This window comes from Cyanistes caeruleus, chromosome 14, assembly GCF_971803275.1.
Source record: "Cyanistes caeruleus chromosome 14, bCyaCae1.hap1.1, whole genome shotgun sequence".
Taxonomy (NCBI): domain Eukaryota; kingdom Metazoa; phylum Chordata; class Aves; order Passeriformes; family Paridae; genus Cyanistes; species Cyanistes caeruleus.
The window spans coordinates 12,007,034-12,027,437 of NC_141714.1; the positions used below are offsets into that span (position 1 = coordinate 12,007,034).

Here is a 20,404-nt window from a genome sequence, read left to right on the forward strand (position 1 = left end):
GGGGCTGGGGCAAGGGAGGAGCAAGGTCACAGGGATGGGAGCTGGAGAGAGGACTGAGAGGAGTTGTGGTACTGGTGACCAGTCCTGCTGAGAGTCACTGCTCACATCACTCATCTGGAAGTGGGTGGGGATTTGGGGAGCTGGCAGGCCATGGGGGGGCTGTGATGGCAGTCTCCCCTAGGGCCTTTTTTCAGAAAAGGAGGTGGATGTGTTCCCATCCACATGACCCTTGTTCCCATTGAAGGCAAGGGGCTGCTGGTGGATGCAGTGCTGCAGGATGTTACAGTTGGCAGCTTTTGGAAAATGGGTATATAAATGTAAAGGTGTTCTAAGCAAAGCTGCAGTGGTGTGTTCCAGAGCACAGCACTGCATTGCCACTTTACCTAGAGAGACACATCTGTAGGTCTGGTAGCTCTTGTAATGGCTCATTTTTCAATCATCCTTCATTTTTCTTTCTTACATGTAATTATAATGGCTTGCAATTAGAATAACCCTGTTTATTTATTTTAAATAGAAACAAGTGAACAATGTTTACTGTTTAAAAATATCTCCTTTTGAAAGCATTTCATAATTCATCACTAATAGAAATTTTAATCAAATAACCCACTAACACTTCTATTCATGACTATCCTATAAAAGCAAATATTCTTTTGATTTGTAAATGTTCGTTTTACTGAAATGGAATCTAATGTGATCTGCAGTCAGGAGAATTTCCTATTTAAATTCTGCTGCATACATGCAGATAATGAATTAAAATAAGAGGAGGAATTGCAACCTAGGCTGGAGTGTGGGTCACAACCTTTTCATGACAGAGGTCCTCCTGTCATGCAAGTAGAAATGGTAATTGGCTTACTGCAGCTGAAATTATCTGTGCCAGATAACAGGAAGAATGGCACAGCAATTGTAAAATGGCAAGTGTCTCTAGATATCCAAAGGTAAATGCATAGAGTCAAAGCAAATGACCAAAGCTAGTTATTTGTTGCAAGTAAATTAGATGAACTTGACTTGTTCCCTTCTATTCCTGTGTATGTCCTGATAGAAAATTGGGCATTCTCTCTCTTTTTTTATTTTTTTTTTAACATTGCTGTGTGTTCATCCAGTATTTTGCAGATATCCAAGCCCCAAAACATCCATTCTACCCAGTGTGTTTATGATGGGGAACCAGTTTTGTACCCTTTTAGTAAAGGGTAAAGATTACCCGTGGTAATCTTCTGATGGATTGATTGATTACATCTTTGTAGGCTAGAAAATAAATTATTAATGAGTAGGGTAGTGCAGGTGTCCACCCAGATCTGGGTATTTGTGAGAAAGGCTCCCTTTGTGCATCTGTGAATTGTGAAGGGCTGTGTTAGTGCTAGGACAAGCCATAGGGTCAGGTGGCTTGGAAGAGACCCCTGGAGGTGTGGAATCTGGCTCGGCTCCGAGGCCAGGGATGATGGCACAGTTGGCTGTGAGACAGGCAGGGGCATTGGTCAGGCACCAGTTGCCCATGGTAAATGGGGAATTTGGGTTACCAGAAAAGTCTCTGCTGAGGTGTCCCAGTGAATGATTGCTTAAACCTCGCACAAACACCATGGAGATCATCCCCAGGAATAACTCAGTCCTGCTTTCCTCTGGTGGTGGGCTCTTTTGATAGTCTCCTTGCTCTCTCTTTCTCTCGAGCACTCTGCCTCTGCCACAGGTGAGGTGTGGTAGGAGCTCTTACAGCAGACCTGTGTCTCTCAAGGATTCTTCTGTACAGACAGTGGAAGAAATTAATTTAGCCCTGTGTATTCAACAGGGAGCCCATCTTCCTAACCTAATCCAAACTCAAGAGGACTGTGTCCTCAGAGCTGATAATCCAATTCAAACTGTCCACATCTTTGAAAAACACATGCCACATAAAAAATCTTGTGTATGTACACCAGTAATTCTACCTCGCAGGGCTACCAAGTTAATAGAGGTTAATTGTCTTTAATTTTGAATTCTTATTATTCACAATTCTTTTCTACTACTCCCTTCTGAGAATAACAAGCAGTGGATATAGAGTTTTCTAATTTGTGATTACTTGAGACTACAACTGCCTGATCTGGGAGTTAATTTTCATTTACTTTACCTTAAGTCACTTTATTCAAGGAAACTAATAAAAAGAGAATCATTGATTATTGAGATCAATTCAGCTTTGTTCCTGAAGTTTGCATGGTGCTGAAGACATAAAAACAGAACTGTGTGAAATTTTACATGGTTAATGTAGCGGCCTTAAAGAGCTCACATGTACTCAACAGCACGTAAAGTATTAAATGCACATACCTTCAGGTATGAAGTGTGTCTTCAGTGTGTTGCTCCTTACCTGAAATTGTGTTAGGATAAAACTTTTATTTATAAATGCAAAAAAATATTTTCAGTCTGTTTTACTTGTTATTGGTATCAGTTAACTGTTCTTCCTTAGATACTGATTCTTCTTTCTTTCTGTCTCCTTTGTCTGAATATAGTTCTGTGCACCAAAGAGGTATCAGAGATGCTGGGAAGTCTCTCTTTGAGCTTTTCCATCATTCATTGATTCCCTTAGGAATCCAAAGAGCTAACAAAAATGGCAACATCCACTGTACAACATGCTAGAAAAAAAATGACTTTTTTTTCCTGTTTTGTTTCCTGGTTGCAAAAGAGAATTATTTTTGTTTACGAGATTTTGTGGACAAGAAAAGAAAAGAAAAACCCATCTTCAGACAGGTTTCAGATCTGGATGAACACTAATTTAAAGCCTTTGAGCTCATACCAGTGTTTGCACTGACTTTTTGGTTGTCTGAATTATTAATTTACGGAATTTAAATTTTAGGATTTAAACAGAAAGCTTTTGTTACTTGTCCAAGAAACAGATGTAACAGCCTATATCTGATCTGGCCACTTCAATCTAGAGCAACATACTTTCTTTGCTTAAGATAATGTTAGCCTATAATATAAATAACTAGCCTGGGCTAGTTGGTGCTAATTTAATCATGTTATTTCGTGGCTGACTTTGATGAAATAGCTATTAATTTATAGATTCTCAAAGAAGAAAAGAAGTTTAGTGGTTTGGATACCTTGTTTGCTGCAGATCACCCACTTGGCTTTCCTGCCTTGAAGCAAAGGGGGAGGCTGGGCAGAGGAAGGAGATTTGTCAATGACTTTCCTACAGCTCTTCCAAATCTGCTGCCCCATGGCAGGAGGGGAACTGGAGTGGGAAGGGCAGGGCCAGGCAGTGCTGGGGGAGCTGAGGAGGCTGTGCACATGCTTTGAACCCATGGCTGGGACTTCACAAAATACATCAAAGCCTGAAGCCATGAAGTATGATTTCTTTATTGTTCATGTCCTGTCTGTACTGCTGTTGATTTTCAAGGTGCCTTTCACATTGTTTTCTAACATGGTGACAGCTGTAGAGAATCAAGGCATTACATTGAATATTTTAAACCAAACCACTTTTATAAGTTCCAATTTCTGTACTGTTTACTTCAACACAGGCTCTTTAAAAACCTGCCAGATATTGAAGTGATTAGGAGATCAAGGTCACCAAATACTCATTTTTAGGGTGAATATGCTGCATTTTAAAGAGTTGCTTTAGTGCCCTCCCCCTCTCTGTGCTCAGCAGAGCGATCAGCTGAACACAAAGAGCACAGCTTTGGAAGGGCACTTCAGGTTCCATCTGTCTCTGGGAACATCTGACTTGGAAGAGGTTGCAAAGAATATGATGAGAACAGAGATTTCCTTTCCATCACAGAATGTGTCTCAGACCTCCCTGTCTCCAGCAAAATCCTTAACCTGCCAGCTGTGATTTGCTCTTCTCTCCATCAGCAAGCGTTCCAGAAAACCCCTGTGATAAAGTGGCACCTGAAAAGCTGGCTGTGACAAGTGCTTTGGGATGAAATGCCCCTGTCCAGTCCTTCTACTGACTCTGCTGCAGCATTTTCATTCTTCAAATATAATTTCTAAGCCTTGACCTCATTAATATGCCATCGCTTCTGGAAGCTGAGACTTTGTTCAGGGGTTTTTCTCTCCCTAGAGAATTTTGGTGATCTACCAGTATGTTCTTTCTTTTGCATTTTCAATACAAGGCTAAAATGCTCCTGGCTCCATATGCATATGTAATTCAGGGCAGAGCAATCTGTGGTTATTTGAACCTCTGGCAGTATATATTTACAGAGAGTTTGACCTCAAAGGAAATAATGAGTGTTCGGCTGGAATATTTGACATTTCAGTTGGGTTTTTTAGCTGTGGATCATAAGAAAAGCTGGTCAAAAAAATGAAGCATATGCAAGTCTTAAAAACCTTTCAGTTCATCCTGCAGAAATTTGAAGCTTTGATCAAAATTAGGAAAAAAAGTTAGGCAGTGTACAATGATGTTTAAATTATTTTTTCCTTATTTTTGGCCCAGATTTTGAGGAATGTTTGCATGTTGCTAAATTTAATGAAGATTTTTTTCAATCATCTTTATTTGACTTAGGAATTTTGGAGTATTTGTGCTTTTATATGCCTTGAAAGTCACAAGCATTTTCACCAGCAAGTTTGAATAGTCTGATTTTTGCTAGAAAATATTCAGAAAATGAGATCAGAGTAGAGAAACTGCAAAGTCGGTGAGTGATCCTATTCTCAGATGTTGTGTTTCTACAGCAAAAAAAAAATCTTGGTTTATTGCTGAAACAAGGTGTTACTGTCATAGAAAAGAATTAGAAATAGCTGTTGACAGGATTTTAGGAAAAGCATGGCAAAATTCACCCATCTTGAACCACGATAAACTTGTTTTTGCTCAAGATTTGTTATTTTCTAAGTGATCTTATCTCCAGCAGATATTTTTTTGTGTATCCCTCAGGGGAAAACTATTTGAATTTTTTCTAAAATGCACTTTAAAATATGGACATAGAGTCAAAACCTAGAGTCTACTTGATTCAAAGGGTAAAACTCACAGAAAAGAGATGATAGACACTTTACCTGAACTTTCCCCCTCCTCCCCTCCCTGCCTGTTCTTGGAAATGCTCCTCTGTTGCTGGACAAGGCCACTCTCCACCCACTCCTGGAGTACTGCCAGCATGGGCTTCTCCCTGGTAAAGCCAGGTGACTTGCTCTGCATGTCAGAGATACCAGCTCAGATGTGTCTCAGTAAAGTGAATTTTTATTAACAGTTACAAGAGTGCTCTTTCATCATCTAGTTTGGTCAGTGAGCTAAGATGAGGGAGCTCCACACACAGAGACCTCACCATGCTTTGGAGGTAACATCTGTGATTTTGAACAGTGCACAAAGTGGTCAGGAGACTGTTATTTACAATGTGTTCTTTGACCAGCAAATGTGTGTCTGAGCACTGGAGTATTTAAAGAATACTCAGAAGGGTGTGGTGGTTACTGGCAGTTTTTAGGCAGCTCAGGTCCCACAGCTCATGGTGTGAGGAGGAGGGAAGGGCTCTGGGAGGAGACAGGACACAAAACTGGGCTCTGCTGATGTTCAGGTCTCACATGGCAGTGCCAGGCTGTGATGAGAAGCTGGCAGACGTCTGCAAGCACTGCAGCAGCATTAGCACAGTGAAGCCAAAAGTCCAGAGATGTGAAACCAATTACATTTGGTGAGGCTGATCCAACACCCTGACCCTTGAGACAATCGTGTCCAGCCAAAGCTGCTGAAGTGCTCATATGCAGGGTGTGTTCCCTTTTCTCCAGAATCAAGATCTGAAAATCCCAAGTTGCCAAAAATTCATAGGTTGTAACTGATTTCTCCCCTTTAAGACTCTAAAAAATTTGCATCTCTCTTTGGACATTCTTAATGGAGTGCATCTATCACTGCTATGTGTCTGCCAACCCTGAGCATGATGGATATCAGTTCCTGGACTTTGCTGTCCTACAGCTAACATATACATAAAAATATAACTCTTGTATTAGAGGAATGGTGGTTTTATTTCTGACTGTGTACCTAGAGTCACAAGCATTGCCTGCTTTGCTGAGCAACAAATTTAATACATTAGTTAGTGTATTATTTTTTTAATGATTTATTTGTAGATTATTTCAATTTAAAATGAGATTTTCAGGTAACAAGGTAGGCAAACATGTTTAACAATGCTATGATATAAATTGCTGTGGGTGACAGATCCCTATAAAAATTATAACAGGCAGATGTGCAGTGCAAAAAATTATTCATGTGACAGCAATCAGAAAGACAAATTACTTAGAGACGATGTACATGCTCCTCTATAATTGCTTATAAATTATTATGGTTCATGTTAAAATGCATCTAGACTCCCTAGACAACTAGATTTATTTAAAATAAGAGTAATGGGAAATTGCCAGGAAATGTTGAGGAAGAAGATGCAGTACATGCTTTGGGTGATTGCTGACATAAAAGTACAATAACTTATTGTCAGCCAACTCAATCTATATTTTCCTTAAGTTTTGTAGTCTTCAGTTTGCTCTCTGCTCAGGTTGCAGTAGCCTGGGTAGGTAACTGGGATGGGCCCCTTTGGGCTGCACTGTGGTTCACTGCTGCTGTGTTTCCCAGCACATGGGGGACACAGTGGGATGCTGTTCTGCACCCATGCAGGAGAGAGCACTCCGCAGCACTTTCATCTTCTATGCAATAGGGTTGAATTTAGTCAGCTGGGGTAGAAGTTATGCAAAGGGGATGGGGAAGATTGACAGATAGGTGGGCAGACCACTTTCCCTTAGGAATCTGAGATAAAAATGGGACAGTGTTTTCTATAGTCTCTTAGTGTTCCAAATTAAAAAATAAAAATCTGTCTTGGAAATGTGTAAATTAAGCATCCACAATAGACAGGATTTAATTTGAATAAGCTGTCTGTCTGGCACTTACCAGGTGATTATAGGGTAGCAGAGAAATGGTGTATATACATTTATTGTATAAGTGCCTCTCTAATGCTATTATTTTTCTCACCAACATGATTATATTACCTATTGAGAGCCAGCCCAGCAAAAATGACAGCAAACTTTGTTCTGGATAATGGAGTGCTGAACTCCACCTAAGCAACTCCAGTCATTTGTAATGACAGCTTGGAGAATACTCCAAACGAATCTAACAATGCTCACGCTCCAGTGACTGACAGCACAGCAAGAGGAAAAAATTCCAGTTTCCATGTGAGTGCAGGGAGCCTGACCTAGATTTTAGCCTCAACAGCTTCAGAAGAGGAAACATTCTTACCTGTGTATTTAACAAGAAAAAAGAGCAAGGGGGAAAACTTGGCTCCTGTTTGATTAGTCTTTCTTCAATAATTAAGATTTAGTCAAGGTGCTCTGTGAGACTTCTCCCCTCCACAGATGTCATCAACGCTATAATGACTAGTTGCTCTGTTCCCTGTGTGCTCTTTTCTCTGTAATTACCCTCTCCTGGCCTGCTGCAGGAAGAGCTGTCACAGGGGAGCAGCTGGAGCAGACAGGACCATGGGCAGCAGCCTGCCCTCACCTTCCCCCTCCACCCCACTCCCTGTTGGGGTCAGGCTCCTTTGGGCTGCTCAAATTCTTTTGTTCAGATACTGTTAATAGGGAAAAAAGTCTCTAGTGTAAATTTCCTTTTCTTTCATTTCTTCCTTGGGCTGCAGGTGCTCTGCTGGGCCCAGGTTGCCGTGTGGGGTGCCTCCAGTGGAGCACTGGCAATGGCCAGCAGAGCTCTGGCCCCACCACTGCGGTGTCCTCTGGGGACAGTTGGAGAGGGTTTTTAGCCACTCTGGTGCCCTGGCTGTAAATTAGTGTTCAGATGCCTTTCATCTATTCCACTGTGCTTCCTATACTTCAGTAGCTCAAATTCTGAAATTAGAAGTGTATTCAAGAAGGGAAAATAAATTTTGAAATGGAAGTGGAGGACAAGGCAGATTGAATGGCACTGAGGGTTGCTTAGTGTTTGTTTGAACTGTGCTTTTACAAGTTTGGTGTGGATATGGGAGAAATCATTGGAAGCAAGGTATTTTGAGTTGCCAAATTTGGATTTCCATATTGGGTCAGTTCCTAACTACATAACTTCTACTAATTGTGATTCTCCTCTGTGAAATGAAAAAAACCTGGCACTGCTGTCCTTGATCCACAAGCTTTCCATGTGTGTCTCATTGTTAGTTACTCTCTGGTGTGGTTTAACTTTGCTGAACCAGCACAGGTTTGAAAGAATTAGGTGGTATGACAGGATTCAACCGACACAAGAGTGACAGAATTAATTAGATTGACTGAGTTAATTAGATTGGCTGAATTAGTTTAGATCTAAATTCCAGTCCTGGACACCTGTATTCATTTCAGCTTACAGCCCTACTTAGACTTCTGTGACTTTGCTAAACGACAGTAGAGAGAGGATACCTTTGGGAATACCTGTGTGTCCTGGAGAACAAGGGATGAGCCATCTGGAGAGCTCAGCACTGCATTGCACATCCCCTGCTGAGAGAAGGCAGCTGTGAGCTCTGCACTGTTCTGTAATTGTAAATCACACCTGCCTAAAGAGCAGGACTTAAAAAAAGCACAGAGCTTTTCTGAGGAAGCTCTGTGTGGAGTAGGATGACTCCTGTCACCTATATAAAATAATTCATATTGTCAGAACCAGGCATTTAATGTAAAAGTGGATCGGAAGGGGTTGTAGGACTGGGAGAACCAGATTCTTTCTCCAGGTCTGCTGTGGGCTGCCCATGTCTGTGCAGCAGCAGCAGAGACAGAGAGAGGTCAGTGTAATGTTTCTTGGGGTCCTGGCAAGGGCATGTTCAAGTTACAGTGTGCAACTTTGGTCATGGTGAAGGATGTTATAAACCTGGAGGAGATGCACTGAGAACAAATGCTCCAGTACACAACTTTCAAATAAAGATTATCCAAGCCTGTCCTACTGTCTGTGGCTCCAAGTGTTAGAGGAAGGACACAGCAGAAGCAGTGAGGAAAAGGAACATCAGTAAATTGCTACTGGCCCTTCAGTTGATGTCATTAACAGCAGCCATTAAAAGCAATGAATTTTAATTTAAATCAGTAGAATATTGTCAGCAAAAAGAATGAAAATCAAAATTGAAGTTAACTGGAACAGTTAACTGTGTACACAAATTCAGGTGAAGGGTTTGGTTTGGGGGCTTTTTTGATGAAGAAAGAAGTCAGCTGGCACAAGTAGCTGCTGCTTTTGCACCTGCCTATGGAGCGGGGGGCAGGAACAGGAAACACCCTGGGGGTAAAGGTGTTCCATGATCTCCCTTCACCTATCAAATCTGTCAAGACTAATATTTTGAGTAATGGGCTTCCCTTCCCTCCTGAGATTGTTAGTTGTTTTTTTTTAACAAGTTTGTTTTGCAGCAAGATGTTACGTGGAAGTTTTTATATCAGAAAAGTATTAAAGTGGTCAGTGTCAACAAGTTTAACATGTGGCTCATGTGATCACAACACTTAAAGCTGATTTACTGCAATGGGAAAATTAAAACCTTCCATTTGTCATGGTTAACTTTCAATGATTAAAGAGAAACCTCAAAACTTGGTAGACAAAAATAAAAGGCTTTAAAAGTCACCAAAAATAGGATCAGGCATGATATTCCATGTACAGAAATTTTTGTTCACTACCTTTGTTTAGGAAGTAAATTAAAAAATCACTTGATGACAGAATGCAATTAACAGTGTGTATTAAATAAGAAGTGTATGAGGATATCCAACATTTATAGTATGAGAATTGATACTGTAAATGCACAAGAGGCAACTTGAGAGTTATGTGGTAGAATCTGAGATGCTGCATTAAGGGTAAAGATGTTCCATTTACTTGTAGCTTAATATGATCAATAAATTCTAAAAGCTACATATTTAATGAAGTCTATCAATGTTAGGTATTGTTTTTGCCTTTTGATGACCTGCTTTTGAAATCTTTTTCTTTGGTTTTATTCCTGACTTATTTTCAAGTTTATAGTTTTTCCAGCAATGAAAAAGATTGAATTAAAAGGTCTCTGATAAGTGATGTGTTGATATGTGTGCATGTGCCAGGTCCATATTGTAACTAAGATAATAGCAATGGGAGAAAAAATTGTAGGGATAAGTGATCTTTTATTAAACTGTCTGATATATATTAATTTTAGAGTGAAGTATCAAGAAAACTGTTTCAAAAGTTTTTGCTGAAAAGAACATCAAAAGAGATCCTTTTTTATTTATATGACTCCTGTATTAAGTTTGATTGCATGGGCAGCATGTTGTAATTGTATACTGTTGTATATAATACAGACCTCTACAGCTGGATTAGGCTGTAGGGAAAAAACCCAACTATGTGGAACTGCCTTGAAAAGAAAATTCTAAATGTCACATCTGTTATTTGGGGATTTTTTTTGCATAACATAATTAACAGAGGTGGATGGAAAAGTTTTAATGGATAAGATTGGCATCAAATGCCAATGTACATTTTCTTCCAACAAGGAATTGGAGAATTCAAAACTGGTTTACAGGGGCAAGCAGTTAAGGTGCAAAACACTTGGTTGATTTAATAAAGAATTAGTGTCTTGGGGATGAAAGTAATGATATTCTAAAGATGTGAAATTGAGCAAGCTTAGTGCGCTCTACTTATTGCCTGCACCTTCACAGTTACATGTAATTTAAAAAGGTGCATGAAGCCCCTTAGCTGCCAATAACTGCTTTATGTCTTCCATATTACCTTAAAAAAATTCAGCAGATGCCAAAAGCCATTTCTTTTAATGGGTAGTGTATTGCATTTCCCAAGCTGCCTTTCACCATATTGAAAAATGTGTCTGTGTCTAATATTTCTTTATTATTGTTTTGCTTTCAGTTGATGGTTGCATTGACTGGTCAGTGGATCTCAAGACATACATGGCTTTGGCAGGTGAACCAGTCCGAGTGAAATGTGCCCTTTTCTACAGCTATATCAGAACTAATTATAGCATGGCCCAAAGCACAGGTCTTAGGCTTATGTGGTACAAAAACAAAGGAGATTTAGAAGAACCCATTATATTTTCCGAAGTTAGGATGAGCAAGGATGAAGATTCCATATGGTTTCACTCGGTTGAGCTGCAAGACAGTGGTTTCTACACGTGTGTTCTGAGGTGAGTATTGTGTTAAAGTCTAAATAAGAATGTGGGGATTGTTGGTTAATAATCTATAGAGTATTAGATATTGGTTAAAAAAAATCATTTTAGCTATTAGAATTTAGATATTCATCCAGTTAATACATAATAATTTTTTTATTCTTATATACGTCACATGATGCTTTGTCTCAAAATTCATTTCCCTAGTAATTATAATTACCTCATCCAACAGCTATAATTAACGTGGTTTCACTTAACTACTTCTTTTTTTTAAGTACAAAATTTGCGAATTCTCAGTTTGCTGTAAACTTTCAGAACCTGATACTTCTAAAATCCTGTTTTGTTTAAGTACTTTGTTTCAAATCCTCTGAATTATTAGAGAGTTACAGTTTGAATTATTCTGATGGGATCAGGCCATGGGGAGTTACAGTTGTCTGGTTTTGAAGAAATGTTTATTTTAATACACAGTTATGATTTATCATACATTTAAGCAAACCTTGTTCAGTAAGGCACCAAAATGCATTTCTCAGAAGTATCTTGGAACTGTTGGATGAGCCTTAAATTAAACATGTGCTGGAGCTCGTGATTTCCATCATGTAGATGTGGATGTCATCTCTATGCCTAAAAAGAGACGATAAAAAAAAGAGGACTTTTAAAGAATGAATGAATAAATATTCCTTAAATGATCCAGTTTTGAATTAAAATGAGTTTACAGATACTTTGTATGATTTGGTTTTAAACTATTCAGTTTCAGATAATAAGTTTGCTTCATCTTTGTCTGCTGTTCCATACTGAAATTAGACACGTTCCATGAATTAAATAACGAGTATTACAGAAAGTAAGAGCACTGTTCAGAAGCCAGGATTTGCTCTCTGTCCATCTCTGCTGAGTTTTGCTGTCTCAGCTGCCTCAGCTCATTTTGATCCCAAGGAGTGCTACTGAAATCAAAGATTGTGCTCTGGATTGTGTTGGTTTGTACTGGGCACCAAGATCCAGTTTAAATATTGGATATATCTGCCAAAGTCATCAGTTGAACTGTGCTGCAGCCTTTGGAGTTATTCTTTTATCAGCTCCTCTGTCAGAGGTTGGGTGTGATGTGAAGTCCCTGATTTTGAAATATTACGGGAAAATGGTGATTTATATGTTTCAAGGGAGCTGTGCTTTTTTCATAAGCAGTCATTGTTGTGATAATCAAGTTACTGGTTTAATACTCTGAAACATTTTAATGCAAATCCTTTGTGAAAAATAAAGAATTGATCTTGGATCAAATTCTGGGACATACTTTTTTCCGGGAAATTTCAAAACTCGGCTCATTTACATGACAAAGTAGTTTTGGTAACAAATGGGCAAGTTCTTGAATAATTCATAGCTTCTTCTCATTTTCAGCTAAAAACTATATGACATGCTTATTGGAAGGCATTACACAGCAACTTGTCAGTTATGCAGTTTCCTTGCTTTGACTAGAACTTTCTTATATAATTACAGATATTTTTGCCTTTTTCAGATTTATGTCAGAGTGTAGAATAATATGTGTAGTGGTTACAGATAAAAGACTGTATTCCTTCCTTTACTGAATTATTTTTCTCTTCCAAAAGCATGGTAATGTATCCTTGCTGTTATTGTTTATGGAACCATAGGAGGCTTAAAATAGCAGAGGATGTAGCAATAGTAATTGATTTTAATTTCATTAAAATTGAGCTAGATGTAATGTTCTGAAATGTGATCACACTTCTGTGGGAGACTATCCACACCATTAACTGTGTAATTTCAGCTTTATTAATCCATTTTTTTTGAGGGGGATAAGCAGATGTTTGCGTTTTAGTCATTAACCAGGATCACCTGCTTTATGAGAATTAAGAGGTCACAATGAGAGCAGTAACTTCAGAATATGATTTTATTTTCTAGAAGCATTAACAATTTCTGTTACAAATGCCATCTTTTGTAGACTGTATCTACAGAGGCTGGTAGATAGAACTTGATGCAGTGGAAATGAAGAGGTAACTGTCTCCATCAGTGTGCAACACTGGGTTTAGGTTTGAATGCATAGCTGAGTCTTTCAGTTTGGTAGCTGAAAGAAAAAAATGAGGAGGAAAATGCTTTTGATTCAAGATAAATTTAAAAGTTTTTCTCAATAAAGAATTTCTCATTCACATTCTTTAAGAGAAAATCAGAAGCAATTAAATTCTAAACTGATTTCTTTCTAGCCACTCACCAGGGATGTGTGAAGCTCTGGTACATCTCTCTGTGCTGCCCAAAGCATGGAATCTCACATTTGCCTGTTCTAGTGGCCAGTTCCACCACTTCAAGGCTCTTGCCTTGAAACTGTTCTTTGTGCTTGTCTTTGCAAAAAGGCGCAAAGTGAGATGCTCAGATGTGGTGCTAAGGTCAAGTGGGAAGAGTGGTCCTGGTCCTAGAAGTTCGTGGGTTGACAGGAAGGGCAGTCTTGATCTGGGAAGTAAATAATGAGAGATTTGTTAATTTACTCTGCCCCAATTTCTTACTTTTGTCCCAGTCAACACAAGATGACAGATAAGAAGACTGTATGGGGAAAATGTCAACTGTACTTTACACTGAATTTCTTATTTGTTAAAGTGTTTCTTCTCTATTCTTACTTAAAGAAAAAGAAAATAAGAGCAAACCTGTTTTTCAAGGAGCTGCATTTTCTAGTTTCTCACGTTTTGCTCATAGGAGCAAGGCATGACTATCAGTGAAGCAGTGTGAAGGAATTTTTCAGAAGCTGCTTGAAAAGGGTGGGTATAAGCAGGTGAAGGATAGGCTGCTATGACAGTGATTTGAAGATGGGTAAAAATTAAAGGTGTCAGTGAATTCTTTCTTATACAGAATTGTCATTTCAGTGATCATAATGTCTGTTTTGTAAAAGAACCTGTAATACTGCATGAAATTAAGGAGTATTAGATCAGCCCTTATGAATGAGATTGCTTCTCCAGACTGAAGAGATTTGATATCATAATTTAAATGTTGCCTCTCCTTTATTAACTAATTAAACACTATTCCATAGACAGGTGTGGGGGTGTGTGTATAATAGGAGGGATTTATTATTGCATTAAAACCCACTTCTCCGTTCTGACAATACATTTTGGCATTGATCTCACACTGAGATGCAAACTGAAACTGAATTTTTTCTCCAGTGTTAAGCATATGAAAAGGTCCTGATTCTGTAAGGTCTTTTAAAAGAGTGCAGAGCTGAGCTGTGCTAGTTAAGCCATGTGAATTCCATGGATCATCTTTGTTCTTGGATGCCTTTTCTGTGTCAAATCAGGGATATTGCTGCTACATCCAAAAGGCATCCTAAGTAATGGATAGTGATGTATTTCATTGCAGTTCCCAGGTAAATGCTGCAATGTTTGTATCATGCCTTTACTGCCCAGTGTGGAAATGCTGTGTTCTGGAGGTCTCCTTCCAGTGCCTACCCTGGATATGCCATTAATCTTCCAGCATCCAACAGTGCTGCTTTCAGATAAAGCTGCTGGCATTTCTGTTACAGAGGTTTGGTGTTCTGGGATTTTCACATCAGCACTCTGGATTGCAGCTTCTTCACTGAAGGATTCCGAGATGAGCTACAAAATGATGAAGCATCAAAACCAAACATGGAAATTACACTCAGTCTAAATGCACAGGGTGGCCCTAAAGTTCTGAGTATATAGGACAGTCTTTTGCCAGATCATGATCTGCTTTTTCTCTCTGAACAAATACATCTGTTTTTCTGTGTTAAAAGCACGTTTTTTAAAGACAGAACAAGAACTGGGCCAACTTAGATCATCTTCACCTGGTGAAAGAAAAGAAGATGAGCTGGGGAAAAAGTCTCAGCAAAATTTAACTTAAATTTGCCCTCATCTAGGGACTGCTCATGGAAACCTTCTTCTAACTAGGCTCAGCTCCAAAACAAACTGTAGTCAGCATTTAAAGAACAAAACCAGTAAAGGTAAAAAACATAAGTACATATTTGCTGTTAATTAGCTGTTGGTGAAATAAAATAACTTGATTCTCATATTGTGAATCAGGAGGATAGAAAACCTGTGCTTCAAGAGGGTGCAGGGAAGCAGGAGGTGAAAATTAGTGGTCACCAAACTGGCTAATGAAGCTAAGCCTTGATTTTTGTACAGGATGCAGAGTAACGAGGGAGTTGAGGGCCTTGAATGCCTATGGGGGAATAAGCTTGCAGATCTCTAATACCAGCATTTGATGCCAGAGAACTGCTCACAAATCAGGTTAGGAAATCTGTATATCCTTTTTCCCTTGATGTATCCCTCTGTGCACAGTTCACATTGGTGAACTATTGAGATACCACTTTCTGAGCCATAATAAAATAAACCAGTAGTAAATTTTTAAGCCTTCTGGCTTCTGAATGTCTGTGGAGTGGATGACCAGCAAATCAAAATCAGATTTAGACAGCCTGGATGGGCTGGCAGTAAAATCTGCAGCACAACCTGTGTGCTCTCATTTCAGAGGATGTTAGGCAGGGCTTAAGGGCTTGTTCCTTAAGCAAGTGCCTACCTGGACTGCAGAGTGCACCCATCAGCCCAGGAAAAACTGCACCCCCTGTCTTAATGCTGAAATTCTGGCTTCTGAGCAGAGTGAAAAAAAAGAGGTGTTTTTGGATCCAAACAGAAATGCTGGACTAAGTCATAAGGTGAACATGTGTAGGGGTAAGGTCGCTTTCTCTGCAGCCATCTCTTGTGGTACTTAAAATATGTGTTTTAATGGAGTTCTTCATTTTGTTGATGGCAATACAGAATGTTTCAGGTGCTTTGGATTTGCTCAGCATTCAACTGCTCATGACAAAGGTGATCTTATATCTCAAACCCTGTTAGATGCAGCGTTGTAATTCCAGTTTAGCCGTAGAATATTGTTTTCTATATCTGTTACTGGCAAGTGCTTTTTTCCCTCATAGACTCACCCTGGAAAGATCTAGAGATGATACTTTCTTGTGGGCTAGTGCCTGTAATTATTGGATATCCAAGAGAAGCACATCTAAGTAGCTGATGGATTACATATCTTGCAGTTACCTCTCAGCCTTGCACACATGTGATCAGCTTTTCCTGTACAATCCCAGGCATGTAGAAGCAGCATCATCTCACATTTGGAACAAGTGGATTCACCATGGCACAGGCTTTCCAAGCCTGTATGACACTAACATTAAATGCCACACATTAAAAGTGGATGACATTTCCCACAATAAAATTGACTGATTCTGTATAAACAAAATCCCTGTGAGATATAGTATTCAATACTTGAATTCAGTGCTACAGCAGATACATTATAAAGTCAGTATGATTCATGATAAAATAAATTTTTTTGAGGTTTTATCACTGAGATATAATGTTTTGGCATTATCAAAATGCAGGGGAAAGTGGAATCAGAATGCTTCTATATTTGTATCTAAAATAGTGTAGAAATTGATGGTGCTCCTGCAAATCATTTTGATGACATTGTCTTTATTGAGAGAAATCCGTTCTATCTATTCTTTGCAGAAAAACAAAGATTTGTTTCTCTTCCCTGGTGATATGTATATTTCTGCTCACTCACCCTCCTCCTCTAAAGCTTTAAAAGAGAAATTATTCATCCTCTGTCACTCTGAAAAACAATGTTTACTGTTGATGAGAAGCTGCAAGAACAGTCAGGGCTTCAAGCAGAAATATCCATGTTGCTTTGTGGTTGGAGGGCATCCAGTGGCTTCCCTGTTGCAGTGGAATGGACAAGAATGAGAGCGTTGTGTATCCTTCTGTTTTCCTAATAGTGAAGTCCACACTTTTAAAATGACTGACCTTACTCTGTAGCCTCTACAGGTTGTCAAAACAAAGCTCCCTGTGCTGCAGTGCCTCAGTAATGTTTCAGCTCACTGTCACTGGTTGCTCCTGAAGGGCCTTCCCTGGTGGGCTTCAGGCCTTGCCTAGAGCAGAGAAAGGTTGCCATGGAGGGACTGCTTCCTCATGCAGTCAGTTTGCCTGCAGGAGAGCTGTTGAGATGTTTCAGTGCTCCCCAGCAATCTCCTCTCCAACATGTTGGGGAGTTTTCATTTCCCTTCTGTTCTCCAAATGAGAGTTACAATGTGCTCACCCAGGCATCATTCCTGTTGGAATCCCCATGAAGCCAGCTGTAACTACAACACGTCAGTAGAAAATGTGTCCTATGTGTGGACAGACAAATGGAAGGTTTCCTGAGGAAATCCATCATGCCCAAAGTACAAGATGACTGAACTGTAGGGAGTTAAACTGATATTTGGTAAGTGATACTGGAGGAAAATTTCTTATTTTCTGGCCACTTTAAGGGAAGGCACAGCCATGAGGACTCAGCTGCAGGACTCAAACAGTTCACATTGCGAAGACATTCATTTCATGATTCTTTCATTCCTTTTATACCCTGTGAGACAATAACTGATCCACTGGTTTTCCTGCTCAATTGCCCGTGTACAAACAGAGCAGGACCTGCCTTTCAACACTGCATCCGCAAAATTGGACTTACATGCAGAACGAAGGATGTGCTCCACAGGTTTTATTCCCCCAGGCAATAAAATCATTGAGGTTTAGCAATGCAGACAAGTCTGATGGGTGTCTTGAATGCAGCTTTTGTTTTGTGTGCTAGGTGTCTAATAAAAAAAAAAAGCATAGAGGAATAGATAAATTAATCCACATGGTGTGTGTTTTGGAAGAAATAAAGGAGAAAGTGTTTAGTCCTCTCAGAAACGGTATCGCAATTGCAAAATTATTGGAAGATGATTTCTTTGTACTGTCCTGGGAGCAGTTGTTCCTCTGCCTCAGATTTATGTGGTTTGTAATGGGACTTTTCAGTAAGACAATGTAATTTAAAATTAATATCCAAGTTTTAATAGAAAAGTATTAGGAAATAAATGAAAAGGGCTTAGTCATTTGCAGCAGCAAACTTTAAAGCAACTTGCTGCCTTGTAATTCTTAAGGACAAGGAAGGAATTTTCCCTCAGAGCAAACCCAGCCAATTACAGGATTTCTTTTGCTGGAACAGGATGTCTGAAACTGACAGAGATCACATAGTTCATGAACTTAGGTGGGATATGCTGCAATAACTTAGTGTTCTTTTGGCTTCTGCATTTCTTCTGTATTCTGTATTGTATCTTCACATATTCAGTTCTAACATTTAATGTCTAACATCAGTGAAAAGTTAAAAAGAACCAAAAATAAACCCAAGGAACACTGTTGGCCTGTGTGATTCAGGTTAAATGTTGGGAGATTTTCTTTGTGTCTGGGTAGTCCCTGTTGGAACAACTGACTGGTGATTTGCTTTTCAGTTGCAGCTGTCACAATGCAGAGGTCATCGAGACCAGTGCATGTGTGTGTGAAGGCAACCAGAAAAGAAATAGCTCCTCCTGACCCTAACTATATATGAATCAGCTGGCTGTCAGTTCTTCTTTCCTAAGACACACTTAAGAAACATAATGCTAGAGATTACCCATGAATTTTCAAATCATAGCCACAAATTTTCAAATCATGGCCTTGCTGTTGTTACTGGCTGTATCCCTGACTGTAGTAGGCATATCTTGACATTTTTATGTCACATTTCCCTCTTAAGATGATGTCCAAATTAAATTTAAACTTGGAGCTAAGCTTTGGTGAGAGAGACCAAACTGTGAGATGCTCTACCCATCTGCCATATCGAAACATCTTTTCTTCTTCATCCCAGGATCAAGAAGTACAAAAATTCTCGAAAGGTGGCTGAACTCATAGGGAGCACAACAGGTCTTTTAAGTGCCTCTGGTGAGAGCTAGATTGTTGACTTGAGAGACATTCCTGGATATCTATTTTTCAAGCTGTCATTAATATGAGCCTTTTAAAATTACCTTTCAGTGATTTTGCTCAGTTTTCCTTTTGAATAGAGAGGTATAATAGGTATAATAGATAGGTATAGATAGCCTTTCTTCACTTTTAAACATGGCCCTCTGGGTCATCCAGTGTGTTTTAGTCAAGGTTAAATTTTCTTGTTTCTAGTGAGTCTTGTACTAGAGATTGGATCTTAGGAGAAAAGAAGTGCATAAAGAATAAAAATTCTTGGTGATTGGTAGGTTAGTTCCACACAGATACTTTTTCTGCTTGAAGGGATGGGGGCCTTGAACAGTATCTCTGTCTGGATTCACCACCTCTTTCTCTGTTGAAGGAAATAGAGATAATATAAGAGCACTGAATTTGTAACATTGTGCTGGTTTTGCGCTTAATTTCTGAAATCATAGTTTCCATTGTATTATTTTCTTTTACTAGGGGGATCTTGAAAATATATCAGATGCTAAAGGACTGGTAACATGGAATTAAGATTTCTCCTTTTCAGGCATAGGAGTTGGTATTAGAAAAACATTTGTAACAGCAACAAGAAAGCCAAAGAGAGGACAGGAGTGTTTGGAGCAGTACCAAGGGCTAGGTACCAAACACAAGCCACAGAATCACTGAACCTCTTGGCCTTTGGTTCAGGGAGCAACTACAGCAAGGTCAGTCTGTTCCTTTTTGGGTGTTGCTCTCTCACTTGACAAATTTATAAGAATTAAAAATAAAAAAAAAATTCAAGGGTCTGTGATTTGTAACTTCTGGCTGTCACTCACACCACGGGCAGGAAATTGATCTTTTCCAGGCAATGACCCCAAATATGTAGAAGTAAGTGGGAGTCACTGAGAAATAAGTTAACACTTGAGTGAAACCTTGGAAGAGTAAGTAATAACCTGTTAGTTTTTAAGATGTAACATTTGTGTGATCTGAAAAAAACAATTATGATAAACAACATTTTTCTTTAAGCAGATCATCAAACTGTGACCTTGGTAACTATTGTGTGAACTGTAAAATTTGGACAGGAATAAATTTATTAAATTCTCATGAAGTGAGAGGAGAACAATCAAATGCTTGATTAAGTCTGAGAGCTGATAAAACAGCACATTTATAGAGCAGCCAGTAGTGGATCTGGTTGTGCAATTCAAGGCTTCAGATGGACAAAGATGGTTGATGGTATAGTTACTGCTTATTGGGGGTTAGGATTTTTCTTTTTTCTTTCCTTTTTTTTTTTTTTCAGGGAATTTTCTCCCACTGTGTTACTTAAGACATTAGAACAGCTGGTACTTAAGAGTCAAAAGAAGTGTCCAAAGCTGGGGGGAGGGTGCTGCTGGTTGCACTCTTACCTGGGGGGTTTTCTCTTTGGAAGGGTACAGAGATTTCAGATTTCAGCTGTGGGGTGAGGGGCTGGCCTTGGCTCCTCTCACTCTTTTGCTCTCAGATGGGAAGGGAATGATCAAGTTACTGCTACTGCAGGGAGAATTCTCTGCCACTGTGGAGTCCAGCCCTGTACTGCTTCTGCTAGCATGGGTGAGCCTTTGCTTGTAAGAGCCACCGCTGAACTGGGACTCTATTAACACCCTACTTCACTAGAAAGGACCCTCACCCTCTACTCAGGGAAAACCTGGC

The 20,404-nt window shown here is 39.4% G+C and overlaps 1 protein-coding gene across 15 annotated transcripts in view; it reads left to right on the forward strand.

The window, feature by feature from the left end:
- IL1RAPL2 (interleukin 1 receptor accessory protein like 2) overlaps positions 1–20,404 on the forward strand; it is a 366,669-nt gene that overhangs the window by 179,505 nt on the left and 166,760 nt on the right. For 13 of the 15 annotated variants that reach the window (XM_086850187.1, XM_086850195.1, XM_023926161.2 and 10 more), the window contains one exon: positions 10,718–10,991. The exons of the other annotated variants lie outside the window; for them this stretch is intronic. In XM_086850187.1, coding sequence (XP_086706313.1) covers positions 10,718–10,991 — 274 coding nt within the window. The remainder of the gene's footprint in view (positions 1–10,717; positions 10,992–20,404) is intronic. 15 annotated transcript variants of the gene reach the window in all.